General features: G+C 44.2%; 1 protein-coding gene across 1 annotated transcript in view; it reads left to right on the top strand.

The window, feature by feature from the left end:
• Nucleotides 1–14,691, top strand: part of dachb (dachshund b) — a gene marked incomplete at its 5' end in the record, with an annotated part of 73,707 nt that extends 59,016 nt beyond the window's left edge. The window contains one exon of the mRNA XM_084331349.1: nt 12,455–14,691. Coding sequence (XP_084187475.1) covers nt 12,455–12,492 — 38 coding nt within the window. The 3' untranslated portion in view covers nt 12,493–14,691. The remainder of the gene's footprint in view (nt 1–12,454) is intronic.
• Nucleotides 14,692–15,181: the final 490 nt, after the last annotated feature.

Below are 15,181 nucleotides of genomic sequence, written 5' to 3'. Positions count from 1 at the left end.
GAGAGACAGACAGGGAGAGACAGACAGAGAGACAGACAGAGAGACAGACAGAGAGACAGACAGAGAGACAGACAGAGAGACAGACAGAGAGAGACAGACAGAGAGACAGACAGAGAGACAGACAGAGAGACAGACAGAGAGAGACAGACAGGGAGAGACAGACAGAGAGACAGACAGGGAGAGACAGACAGGGAGACAGACAGGGAGAGACAGACAGACAGGGAGAGACAGACAGAGAGACAGACAGGGAGAGACAGACATAGAGACAGACAGAGAGACAGACAGACAGGGGGAGACAGACAGGGAGAGACAGACAGAGAGACAGACAGAGAGACAGACAGGGAGAGACAGACAGGGAGAGACAGACAGAGAGACAGACAGAGAGACAGACAGAGAGAGACAGACATGGAGAGACAGACAGGGAGAGACAGACAGAGAGAGACAGACAGGGAGACAGACAGGGAGACAGACAGGGAGAGACAGACAGACAGGGGGAGACAGACAGGGAGAGACAGACAGAGAGACAGACAGAGAGACAGACAGGGAGAGACAGACAGGGAGAGACAGACAGAGAGACAGACAGAGAGAGACAGACAGGGAGAGACAGACAGGGAGAGACAGACAGAGAGACAGACAGAGAGACAGACAGAGAGAGACAGTCTAAGAGGTTCAGCTAAGTTCAGCTAAGATGAACCCCTAAAGAATATTCAACTGTTAATGGAATAACTAAACAGAAGGAAGAGATAACTTCACAAAGGCAACATGAATATATATAGATCCAATAGGACAAAGACCAACATTTAAATCCAAAGAGAAGTGCAAGTAGCAAGGAGACAAGGAGACAACGGCCTACAGCAGCTAAGGAGGCTAACAGAGTAGTCAGGTATACTGACACCGTTAGCTACGAGAGCTAGTGGGACCGTTGGGTTCAATAAAACGTTGCTACAAGAGCTAACGGGACCGTTGGGTTCAATAAAACGTTGCTACAAGAGCTAACGGGACCGTTTGGCTCATTATAACGTTACTGGTTCAATATAACATTGCTACAAGAGCTAACGGGACCGTTTGGCTCATTATAACGATAGTTAGCTGCGTTAGCTAACGGGACCGTTTGGCTGTAAATAACGATAGTTAGCTGCGTTAGCTAGCGGGACCGTTTGGCTGCATATAACGATAGTTAGCTGCGTTAGCTAGCGGGACCGTTTGGCTGTAAATAACGATAGTTAGCTGCGTTAGCTAGCGGGACAGTTTGGCTGTATATAACGATAGTTAGCTGCGTTAGCTAGCGGGACCGATTGGCTGTACATAACGATAGTTAGCTGCGTTAGCTGCCGACCTGCCTGGCTGCATATAACGCCAGTTAGCTGCGTAGCTACACAACGTTAGATAACGACAGCTAGCCAGCCAGCTAAATCCTAAATAATATCTTGTACAAAAAGCTAATAACAACAGTCTCAGTCAGTTAAGTTTGTGTATTACCTGGTGTGTTGCCATGGAAAATAACCAAAACAGGCTGTGCAGCAGAGAAGTTGAGTACCCTCCTAGTTGCAAAAGTAATAAAAACAAGAAAAAACAAAGGAGGAGACACTTTTGGCCCACCCAGAAGAGCTGTATGCTGACTACACTGTCTATAAGGACAAGATGGTGATGAATGACCTCATCTTCCACACAGAACATGTTAACTCCTGGAAACAGGTGATCTGTAACCACTATGACCATGTTGTGAAAGAAGGCATCGGTCGAGGAGGACGGCACACGATATGCCATGATGAGACCCTGGACACAGATAACCCAGTTCTAACAATCTCTTACTATGTTAAAGGGACTGTATTAGTACAGGGAAATGAAGCAAACCTCAACATATTTCAAGAGCTTTTCCCAAAAATAAAAACAGAAGTGGAGAGAGTTGTGCCTAATACCAACAAGGCTGCGGACACACAGACAGAAGAGGACAAGGTGAACACAGACACAGAAATATCAGAGTCAAAACCAGCAACTAGCCCTTCTGACTGTGCCACTCCAACTCCCTCCAACCACACAGTGAACCCAGTGATGCCACTGCCAGCACAAAGAGCACCAGTCAGCCCATCCATTCACACTCCTTCAACACCCTCCAAACTGGTCCAGCAGCTGAGAGAAAGTGTATCTCTCCTGGAGCTGGAGTTTACTGAATTTAAAGAGAGGACTCTGGCCAGGCTGACTGAGCCCTGCACCATTCAGCAGCTGGGAGAAGAGCTCCGTCATCTGAAGAGGAACGGGGAGGAGACCACTTCAGAGCTGAGGGAGACCCAGAGGACGGTCATGGAGCTCACAGAAACCATGCGGGAACTAGAGCAGGACAACAACACCCTACAGGCCCGGATGAAAGCCATGAAGGAAGATACAAACAGCCGGGAGGAGTCTCTACGCAGTGAGATAGAGGAAGTAAAGCTACAACGACAAGAAGAAAGAATACATACATTCCCCCCCGATCAAAAGCGGTCCTCTGCTCCAACACTCACCACCCCACCCCCCCCTACTGCCAAACCAGAATATACCCCCCCCCCCCCTGACCCCACTTACCCCTCCCAGCCTGACACCCAATGACATACCTTTGGACTCAGACCCCCTTCCAGCAGCCCAACCTCCACCCGAGCCACGGCCCCAGTCCACCAGACCAGCCCAGCCCGAAGCCCAGGTAGTCCTCCTCATGGACTCCAATGGCAAATACCTGGACACAGCACGCCTCTTCCCGGGCCTCAAGGTGACAGCCAAGCGCTGTCGGAACACAGGCCACGCCATGGAGCTGCTCAGACAGGACACTCTAGGGAGCCCCCAGTACATGGTGGTGCACACGGGCACAAATGACCTCCACTACCTACAGAATAGAACTGCTGAAGCAATGACCAGGGTGGCTGAGAAGGCCTCCAGGGAGTTCCCACACACCAGAGTAATCATCTCCACCCTCCTCCCCAGGATGGACACCCCTCCATACATCATTCACGAAATCAACATGGAGACCTCAAGAAACTGTGCTGCCCTCAAAAATGTCCACCTGGCCCACCACACAAACATCGGCAGATGGGACTTTAATAATGATGGGCTACACCTAAACAATGCGGGAGTGAGGACATTTGCAAAAACATTAAAGGATGCTGCCCTCGGACGCAACCCCAACAGACCCAGTCACACACCGGCCTCTCCGAGAAAGCACAGGCCCATGAGATACCCACGAGGAGTCACCCCACAAACCTATGCCCCACCTATACCCCACCTTTCCACCCCACCCAGTGAGAGGAGACATCCCCCCAGCCGACCCCTCAACCGCCCCCAGCCCACACCCCACCCTTCCAACCCACCCAGTGAGAGGAGACGTCCCCCCAGCCGACCCCCTCACCGTCCGCCGCAGGAGATGACCTATGCATCCGCCCTGACCAGGCCCCCCCCCCCCCCCCCACCCACATCAGAGCTGAATGAGATCAAACAAATGTTATACACGCTATGCAGTAAACTTCTCACTACAAGCTAGCAATCGACCAAAAGAAAAGCAGGCCAACTGCCTGCTGTCGCCTTTGTTGTTGTTGAATTTATTCTGTGATGTTCGTCCATTGACTGAATACCTTTATACCCTATAACCTTTATACCTTTGAACACCTTTATATATATTTTTCATTGATTGAATACCCTTATACCTTATAACCTTTATACCTTATATAATTTTTGTACAAAATGCAATCATTCGCCATTAGTTGCTGGAACATACAGGGTCTTTGCTCTTCAACATACGGCCTTAAGAGTAGAGACTCAGATTTTTTACAGGCTATAACAAACAATGACCTCTTAATCCTAACTGAGACATGGTGCAGAGAAGATGTAGACACACACTGCCCTCCTCACTATAGAGAAGTCATTTTGCCATCGAATAAAACGAAACATATTAGTCAGGGCAGAGACTCAGGGGGATTGATAATTTGGTACAAATCACAACTCCACCAGTCAATACAGATTCTAAAAACCGGGAACAATCATATTTGGTTAAAACTAAATAAAGAAGTAATCCCCTCTCAGAGAGACCTATTTATCTGTGGAATTTACGTACCACCCACTGGGTCTCCATATTACTCAGACGACATCTTCTCCAACCTTGAATCAGAAATATGTCTTTACCAAAGTCAAGGTCATGTGCTTGTTTGCGGTGACTTCAACGCCCGAACGGGAACCCACCCTGATTTCACCAGTACACATGGAGACAATTTCATATCTGACCACACCATATGCAACCATGTAAACCAGTCCCCTAGAAATAACCATGACACTTCCATAAACAAAAATGGAAAGGATTTATTACAGCTGTGTAGAGGACTGAGTCTCTACCTTGTCAATGGGCGTGTGAGAGGGGACTCACAAGGAAGGTACACTTACTGCTCACCCCTTGGCAGCAGCACAGTAGATTACATGATAACAGATCTGGATCCAGTATCCTTCAGTTCATTCACAGTCAAACCCCTGACCCCACTCTCCGACCACAGTCAGATCACTGCATACATGAAAAGAACTGAGTCGCTCAAAAATCCCCCTACACAGCCCAGTAAACTATACAACATCCCCAAATACTACAGATGGTCCCAGAACAGCATGCAGGACTACCAGAGAGCCATCACCAGTGATGAGACACAATCACTGTTAGATACGTTCCTAGCCATGCCATACTCTAACAGTGTTGAAGGAGTAAACCTAGCTGTAGAACACATCAATTATATATTTGAAAGAACTGCAACAAAGTCCAAATTAAAACTATCAGGTAACAAACAGAGAAAAACTAAAAAGGACCAATGGTTTGACAAAGAATGTAAAGCTCTTAGAACACAGCTAAGAAAAATATCAAACCAGAAACACATAAACCCACAAAATGACACCCTACGCCTCCAATACTGTGAATCATTGAAACACTACAAAAAGACCATCAGAATTAAAAGGAACAATCACGTAAATAAACAATTGTGCAAAATAGAGGACTCTCTAAGCTCTAACTCCTTCTGGGACCACTGGAACTCATTGAATAAAGATAAGCCGGAAGAAATGGCTATCCAAGATGGGGATGTTTGGACAAACCACTTCACATCACTCTTTACAACTGTACCCCTAAATACAAAAACGGAAACCAGCCAGATATGTGAAAAATTACAAAAATGGGAAAATATCATAAAGGATAATCAAAACCCTTTAGACTTCCCAATCACAGAACAAGAGCTGAAATCAAAACTCCAGTGCCTTAAAGCTAGAAAGGCCTGTGGTACAGATGGCATATTAAATGAAATGATTAAACACAGCTCTGAAAAATTCCAATTGGCTATTTAAAAATTATTCAATTTGACACTAAATCTAGGCTATTTTCCTGATGTCTGGAATGAAGGACTCATAACCCCAATTTTCAAGAGTGGAGATAAACATGACCCAAAAAACTATAGGGGTATCTGTGTGACGAGTAATTTGGGCAAACTTCTATGTAGTATCATCAACACCAGACTCATAGAATTCCTTACAGAACACAGCGTTCTAAGTAAAAGCCAAATCGGATTCTTACCAAATTATCGTACCTCTGACCATATATACACTCTTAAAACCCTAATTGACATTCACGTAAAACAGAACAAAAACAAAATATATTCCTGCTTTGTCGATTTTGAAAAAGCCTTTGACTCAATTTGGCACAAAGGTCTTTTCTTCAAAATTCTAGAAAGTGGTGTTGGAGGAAATACATATGACTTGATCAAATCCATGTACACAAAAAACAGATGTGCTGTTAGAATTGGAAATAAAAGAACAAATGTCTTCACCCAGGGTCGCGGAGTCCGCCAGGGGTGCAATTTAAGCCCAACATTGTTCAATATATATATAAATGAATTAGCAAAGTTATTAGAACTTTCTACTGCACCCGGTCTGACTCTGCACGATACCAATGTAAAATTACTGATGTACGCAGATGATCTGGTTCTGCTGTCAGCCACTAAAGAGGGTCTACAACAGAACCTAGACATCCTCCACCAGTTCTGTCAGACATGGTCTCTGAACGTAAACATGAAGAAGACTAAAGTCATGATCTTTCAAAGGAGACACGAGTCTCAGAGTTCACATAATACATTTAAATTAGGCACACACATATTAGAAAACACAAAAAGCTACCCATATTTGGGATTGAAAATAAATCATAATGGAAACTTCAATATGGCTGTGAATGAATTGAAGGAGAAGGGAAGAAGGGCTTTTTATGCCATCAAAAGGAAAATTCCAATTGACATCCCAATTAGGACCTGGCTCAAAATTCTAAATTCCGTAATAAATCCAATAATATTATATGGCAGTGAAGTGTGGGGTCCATTAACTAACCAAGATTTCCCAAAATGGGAAAAACACCCATTAGAAGTACTGCATGCAGAATTGTGCAAAAACCTACTTAAGGTCCACAGACACACTGCCAATAATGCATGCAGGGCAGAACTCGGCCAATACCCCCTAATCATTCAAATTCAAAAGCGAGCCATAAAATTTTACACACACCTCCAATCAAGTGACCCCCACTCCTACCACTACAAAGCCCTTCAGAGCCAAGAGATGAACCCAGAAAAGAGTCCCCTCTGCCAGCTAGTCAGAAATCTCTGCCCACAAATGCCTCAGGACAGATACCAAAAAATCTGGCCCAACCAAATAACCTCAAAACAAAAAGAAAACTATATAGAATATTGGAACAAATCAACCAAATCTCAAAGTAAATTAGAATTCTATTTGACCCTAAACAGAGAGTACACGGTGGCAGAATACCTGACCACTGTGAATGATATAAAATTAAGAAAGACATTGACACGGTACAGACTGAGTGGACATAGTCTAGCCATAGAAACAGGCCGTCACAGGCAGAACTGGCTGCCCAGAGAGGCCAGGCTGTGTTCACTTTGTCATCAGGGGGATGTTGAGACAGAACCTCACTTCCTACTATACTGTGAGAAATACAAGGATCTAAGAGAGGTTTTCTTTTATAAAATAAATAAAATTGATCCACAGTTTATCCATCTCCCTGATAATCAAAAGCTGTTATATATATGTGGGGAGAAAAGTCAGTGTACAGTATTAGCTGCAAAATATGTAGATGGTTGTCATACAATAAGAGAACAAGCCCTGTAAATACATGTATCTGGGTGGCTACATCTGTAAAATGACTACCCGATTGAATGATTATTTTGTAATTTAATATGTTTCTGTTGATTGTTTTACTTATTGCTAATATTATGGTATGTTTTATTGCTTAATAATATATATGTTATTGTTTGTATGTTGGACTTGCTTTGGCAATAAGTATGTTGATATTTCATGCCAATAAAGCCTATTTGAATTGAATTGAATTGAGAGACAGACAGGAGAGACAGACAGGGAGAGACAGACAGAGAGAGACAGACAGGAGAGACAGACAGAGAGACAGACAGGAGAGACAGACAGAGAGAGACAGACAGGAGAGACAGACAGAGAGACAGACAGGAGAGACAGACAGAGAGACAGACAGGAGAGGCAGACAGGGAGAGACAGGGAGAGAGACAGACAGAGAGACAGACAGAGAGACAGACAGGGAGAGACAGACAGAGAGACAGACAGGAGAGACATACAGGGAGACAGACAGAGAGACAGACAGGGAGAGACAGGGAGAGAGACAGACAGAGAGACAGACAGGGAGAGACAGACAGGGAGAGACAGACAGAGAGACAGCCAGAGAGACAGACAGGAGAGACAGACAGGGAGACAGACAGAGAGAGACAGACAGGGAGACAGACAGAGAGAGACAGACAGGGAGACAGACAGGGAGAGACAGACAGGGAGACAGACAGGGAGAGACAGACAGGGAGAGACAGACAGGGAGAGACAGACAGGAGAGACAGACAGGGAGAGACAGACAGGGAGAGACAGACAGGGAGAGACAGACAGGGAGAGACAGACAGGGAGAGACAGACAGGAGAGACAGACACAGGAAGGTGAACACAAACAACTCTCTCAGAAAACCTGGACCCTAGAGAGATCCAAGCCCTCACAACCTCTGGTCAGTACGTTCATTTCAAATGAACTACTCCACCGACCTCCTCACAGACCTGAGACCAGTGGGCTCCTCCTGTGTTGCATGATAAAAGTATTGGAGCGAGTCTTAATTTCCGTCGGAGGCCATAGGAGCACAAAGAAAAGTGATCCGGAACTGGAGTGGGCGGGAGCTGCGGAACTCTACCGGGACCCCCTGCCGTCCCAAGCACAGTTCAGAGCCCTCCCGCCGTCACGCACAGTGTCATGTATTTATAGAACAGAGGCCTCGTGTCCTACAAGCTGTCTACACACGGCGTTACTGAGCACCGCGTTGTTGCAACTTGCACTTGCAGTGGTGGAAAGTAACTAAGTATTTGTACTTGAGTAAGATTTTGAGCTACTTGTACTTTACGTGAGTATTTTCCTCGTAGGGAACTTTATACTTTTACTCCACTACATTTATCTGAACCCATCAGTTACTTTGAAGAAAAAGATTTTTACATAGAAAACATGGCAAACATTTTAGAATATTATATACTTTCACATTTGAACCTGTCAACTTCAGAGGACGAAATCAGAGCAGCATAACTGGACCACATACTACATTAACATACACTTTAATCAGAGCAGCAGAACTGGACCACACACCACTTTAACATAACCTTTAATCAGAGCAGCATAACTGGACCACATACTACATTAACATGACCTTTAATCAGAGCAGCATCACTGGACCACATACCACTTTAACATAACCTTTAATCAGAGCAGCATAACTGGACCACATACTACATTAACATGACCTTTAATCAGAGCAGCATCACTGGACCACATACCACTTTAACATAACCTTTAATCAGAGCAGCAGAACTGGACCACATACTACATTAACATAAACTTTAATCAGAGCAGCAGAACTGGACCGCATACCACTTTAACATAACCTTTAATCAGAGCAGCATAACTGGACCACATACGACTTTAACATAAACTTTAATCAGAGCAGCAGAACTGGACCACATACCACTTTAACATAACCTTTAATCAGAGCAGCAGAACTGGACCACATACTACATTAACATAAACTTTAATCAGAGCAGCAGAACTGGACCACATACCACTTTAACATAACCTTTAATCAGAGCAGCAGAACTGGACCACATACTACATTAACATAACCTTTAATCAGAGCAGCATAACTGGACCACATACCACTTTAACATAACCTTTAATCAGAGCAGCAGAACTGGACCACATACCACTTTAACATAACCTTTAATCAGAGCAGCAGAACTGGACCACATACTACATTAACATAAACTTTAATCAGAGCAGCAGAACTGGACCACATACCACTTTAACATAACCTTTAATCAGAGCAGCATAACTGGACCACATACCACTTTAACATAACCTTTAGAGGTCAATGGATTGAGGGTTGAATGCTCCCAATCACTGGAATACACAAACGTTATGTAGAATGCATACTTTTTGATACTTAAGTACATTCAATAGCAAATACTTTTTTACTTTTACTTAAGTAGTTTGAATGGAGGACTTTTACTTTTACCAGTGATTCTGATTCTGAAACGTATTACTCAGTAATTCCAATTGTAAGAGAAGACGTTTTAGAGGACTCTCTCACGGTGGTGTCCCCTCTGTTTCCTACATGCAGAATAATGCAGAAGGACCTCATTAAATATAGTGCTGACCAGAGGTGTGCTCGTCATTTTAATATAGTGCTGACCAGAGGTGTGCTCATCATTTTAATATAGTGCTGACCAGAGATGTGCTCGTCATTTTAATATAGTGCTGACCAGAGGTGTGCTCATCATTTTAATATAGTGCTGACCAGAGATGTGCTCGTGATTTTAAATATAGTGCTGACCAGAGATGTGCTCGTCATTTTAATATAGTGCTGACCAGAGATGTGCTCGTCATTTTAAATATAGTGCTGACCAGAGATGTGCTCGTCATTTTAATATAGTGCTGACCAGAGATGTGCTCGTCATTTTAAATATAGTGCTGACCAGAGATGTGCTCATCATTTTAATATAGTGCTGACCAGAGATGTGCTCGTCATTTTAAATATAGTGCTGACCAGAGATGTGCTCGTCATTTTAAATATAGTGCTGACCAGAGATGTGCTCGTCATTTTAAATATAGTGCTGACCAGAGATGTGCTCGTCATTTTTAATATAGTGCTGACCAGAGGTGTGCTCGTCATTTTTAATATAGTGCTGACCAGAGATGTGTTCGTCATTTTAATATAGTGCTGACCAGAGGTGTGCTCGTCAGTGCTTTTCAGGATATCACTGGTTCAACATGGGGGGAAAGGTTTTGGTTGGTCTTGGTTAGGGTTAGGGTTCAACATGGGGGGGAAAGGTTTTGGTTGGTCTTGGTTAGGGTTAGGGATCGACCAAACCAACCGATGAGTTGACTAATCAACTCTGAGTGAGCAGCTCTACCTCCGACACACCTGTCCAAGACATACAGGTGTGTGATGGCACTTCTGTTTAGTGTTCCGGTGTGTGTGTGTCTGTGTGTGTGTGTGTGTGTGTGTGTGTGTGTGTGTGTGTGTGTGTGTGTGTGTGTGTGTGTGTGTGTGTGTGTGTGTGTGTGTGTGTGTGTGTGTGTGCTAACCGTGTGCTAACCGTGTGTGCTAACCCTGTGTGCTAACCGTGTGTGCTAAGTGGACACGAGTGAGTGGACACGAGGACATGTATGAGTGAGAGACATATCCTGTGTGTGATAACAAGTGTCGCTAACTCACCCATTCAGTCACGCTGCCCCTAGTGGCGGCTCACCGGCACGACACTGTCTCATGTCAGATCGTCTGCCCTGATGCATTGCATTAATGGCACTGTCTGTCTGTCTGTCTGTTTAATGTATTTATACACTAACAAAAACAAACACAGTTAAATTCCCCATACGAACATAACTTTAAAATGCCATGGTCTCATTTCTAGAATAAACAAAGCACAAATGTAGTGGCCAAAGTTACCATGCTTCAAGAAACTTATTTTGTGTTGCTGTTCTCTCTTGTCATCCATGTTTAAACAGAGTGCAAGCACCTCTCATGGCCACAGGGTGGCAGTCTTCCAAAGTGCAGCTTTAATCTGTATTAAACCATGCAGTAGGAGCTGGCACCCTGTTTAAAATCATTAGTACTGGTTTCAGTGGATCATTCGTGTCACATGATCGAAATACATTAGAGGTGTTTAGTTTAGTTTAGTTTAGTTTGACAATCAATAACAAACACAGCCAAGTGGCACAAGGCAAGTGAGGAACCAACATGTTCAGTGTATCTGCATTAATTAAAGGCTCTAATAAAACTTGCTTTCGTCCCAAAGAGTATGGAGAGTTGGTTGTCTGTGAGCCATGTCCTCACATTACTAAGCTCCAATACCAGTTCATCTTTATGTGAGAAAAGTAGAGCCAAATCATCTGCATATAGGACGATTTGGCAGGATGAACAGGCAGCCTAACCTTCAGGTCATTAATGTACAATAGGAACAATAAGGGTCTGAGCACACTGCCCTGTGGAACACCACACATAATGTGCTTGGGACATTGGGAAGATCTTTGAAGTCACACTGAGAACTGACAGGTCTGTAATGGCTTGGATCTGTTTTTATTACCTTTCTTATATACAGTAGAGGCAAAACCTTCATGCTTCATGTCTCCAGGAACCTCCCTTACCATCCACCTGCCATATACTGCACCTACGATTCACCTGCCAAATACCGTACCTGCCATTCACCTGCCATATACTGTACCTACGATTCACCTGCCAAATACTGTACCTACCATTCACCTGCCATATACTGTACCTATGATTCACCTGCCAAATACTGTACCTACCATTCACCTGCCATATACTGTACCTACCATCCACCTGCCAAATACTGTACCTGCCATTCACCTGCCATATACTGTACCTACGATTCACCTGCCAAATACTGTACCTGCCATTCACCTGCCAAATACTGTACCTGCCATTCACCTGCCATATACTGTACCTACGATTCACCTGCCAAATACTGTACCTGCCATTCACCTACCATATTCAGTATCTACATATCATCTGCCATTTACCGTATATATCCTTCATTACTGACTGACAAGTGAGTGAGTGAGTGAGTGAGTGAGAGCGTGAGTGAGTGAGTGAGTGAGTGAGTGAGTGAGTGAGTGAGTGAGTGAGTGAGTGAGTGAGTGAGTGAGTGAGTGAGTGAGTGAGTGAGTGAGTGAGTGAGTGAGTGAGTGAGTGAGTGAGTGAGTGAGTGAGTGGCCAGAATGTGCACCTGTCAGCCCACAGCACTGCAGTCTGTGCTCACGGGAGGAAGAGAGAGGTTGTTTACCCATTTCTCATTGTTGATTTATTTACTTTGTTTGTCTGTTTGTTTGTTTACCTCAGATTCCCGGCCGTTTCTGAAGACCCCCATGATGTTCTAGAGAGAGAGAGAGAGACGATGCCTCCGGGACTTTAACCCCCTACATGGAACACCACCAGTTCCCATGACAACGGCCTCTGTAGCATCGCAGTCCCATGGCGACCGCTTCCATGTGGGGGACCCTTTGTTGTTGTTGCTACAACCAACTTCTGAGTTTGACCTGTTGCTATGATATGATGATGCAACAACAACAACAGACACTAATTTGGACTCACTAGGGTCTTCTATGTCTCTTCTTTTTTTTAGACTGACTACACTTTTGAGATCCCCCTCCCCCCTTCCTCTTCTCTCTCATCCCTCGTTCTGAAAGAGAAAAAAAACGTTCCCCAGTAACAGCGAAGAAAGGGCCACTGGGAAAAATATAATCAGGAATGAATTTGATTGGACTGTTATCGACGCGTCATCATCGGGAAGTGATCTTTAATTGGACAGATGTCACCACGGTGTCATCAAGAAGCTGCCTCATTGGACAGATGTCACCACGGTGTCATCAAGAAGCTGCCTCATTGGACAGATGTCACCACGGTGTCATCAAGAAGCTGCCTCATTGGACATTATGTCACCACGGTGTCATCAAGAAGCTGCCTCATTGGACATTATGTCACCACGGTGTCATCAAGAAGCTGCCTCATTGGACATTATGTCACCACGGTGTCATCAAGAAGCTGCCTCATTGGACAGATGTCACCACGGTGTCATCAGGAAGCAGCCTGATTGGACAATTGTTGGCACAGTCTTATCAGGAATCAAGCAGATTAAACAAGTGTCACCACAATAACATCAGGAATCAATCTGATTGGACAGTTTTTACCACAGTCTCATCAGGAAACAATCTGATTGGACGATTTTGAAACCTGGTCTCATCAGGAAATAATCTGATTGAACAAATGTCACCACACTATCAATAGAAAGCAAGCTTTTTGGACAGCTTTTACCATAGTTTCACAAGGAAGCAATCTGATTGGACAATTCAGACTCCATGTTTCAAACTGTTCAGTGATATCATTAGATCCTGGTTTCTTAAACTGCGGCTCAGGGTCTAAAGGGTTAAGTTCTAGTGGGTCCACACATGACAAGAAGAGCACCTTTTATCGGCCCTGGCTTCTGGGCTGAAAGACTCCATTTGGGCCCCCCTGGGGGCTCATTGGCTGGCCGTCGATGTTACTACACTCTGATTGGATGGTTAATCAGCCAGTCGGAGGAGCTCAGGACTGGGGCGAGGGGATGAGTAAAAAAAATAATAATAATACAAAAAAAAAAAACATGTACAAAAAATAAGAAATTAATAAAAACTAAAGAAAATATAAGAAAACACACAAAAAACGAATAAAACAACAAGGGAATGAAATAATCAGAAGGATAAAAGGAGAAAAATATCAAGAGGCTATTTCTGGCTTCTGTCTTTCATTGACTTTTTCCATAAGGAGACTGAAAAAGAATGCATGGGAATATTTTCTTATGTTGTCGTTTTGGCTTATTTTACCCTTCAGAACACCCCTTTACCCACACTGCTTTTCTCGCCCTCTCTCTCTCTCTCTCTCTCTCTCTCTCTCTCTCTCTCTCTCTCTCTCTCTCTCTCTCTCTTTCTTGCTCTCTCTCTCTCTCCTTTACCCACTCTGCTCTCCCTCTCTTTCTCTCTATCTCTCTCTCCCTCCCTCTCTCCCTCTCTTCCTCTCACTCTCTCTCTTCCTCTCCCTCTCTCTCCCTCTCTCTCCTTCTTCCTCTCTCTCTCTCTGGCTTTATCTCACTATCGCTTTCTTTATACTTGTGTCTATGGTACCTCTCTTCCTCCATCTCTCTCTCTCCCTCTCTTCCCTCCTTTCTCTACTCCTCTCCCTCCTTTCTCTCTCTCTCTCTCACTTTTAAAAGACACATTCTTCTCAAATCGTTGGATGCAACTTTTCAATATATAAGATATTTTCTATAACCCCAACCCCCTGAAACCCAATCTCACAAACACAGATACGAAACCCTTTTTACTTTCAATGGAGTGATTTTTAGACACGATATATCATGAAGTACGTGAGCTCTCTTCCTCGACTTTGACCTCTCACCTTTGACCCCTGTACCTGGGAATTAATAGTCAAGTAGGGTTTGGATATTTGGAGGTGAGGTGTGCTCGGTTTGTCTTTGTGTCTTTGTCTCCCCTTTTGAGCTGTGAATTGTTTAGATTTAACTACTGGGGTTAGAACCTTCTGTGTGCCCCCCCCCCCCCCCCCTAGTCCATCGCCTTCTCTGCCTACAACGGAAGCCTACAACATTGATAGGCCTAAAAATATAAAATAAATCATGGTTTCAGTGGAATGTTGTTGCTTGGTGGTGTGTTGCTTAGCAACCTGTCGGGTTTTAGTGGTTTTGGCTAATATCAAAACATGGCCAAGATGGACAGTTATCAAACAGTATTATAAACCCCCTTTGTCTGTTTGTATGAAGCAGGGCCTACACCTGGGTCAAATGAAGATACAAAATAAAAGTAATAATAAACAAATCAATAAATACATAATGATACTGGTTAAACATCCTTTCCCACCTACAGCTAATGACAGCAGAACTCAGCTAGTTTCTGCTCATGGTTGTCATGGTGACAGCACCTGCTCAGCAGTAGTCATGGTGACAGCACCTGCTCAGCAGTAGTCATGGTGACATCACCTGCTCAGCAGTAGTCATGGTGACAGCACCTGCTCAGCAGT

The sequence above is a fragment of the Notolepis coatsorum genome (genome assembly GCF_963971535.1).
Source record: "Notolepis coatsorum genome assembly, chromosome: 1".
Classification (NCBI taxonomy): Eukaryota; Metazoa; Chordata; class Actinopteri; order Aulopiformes; family Paralepididae; genus Notolepis; species Notolepis coatsorum.
The sequence above is the reverse complement of the archived record's forward strand: the minus strand, read 5'-3'. Positions and strand labels throughout refer to the sequence as shown.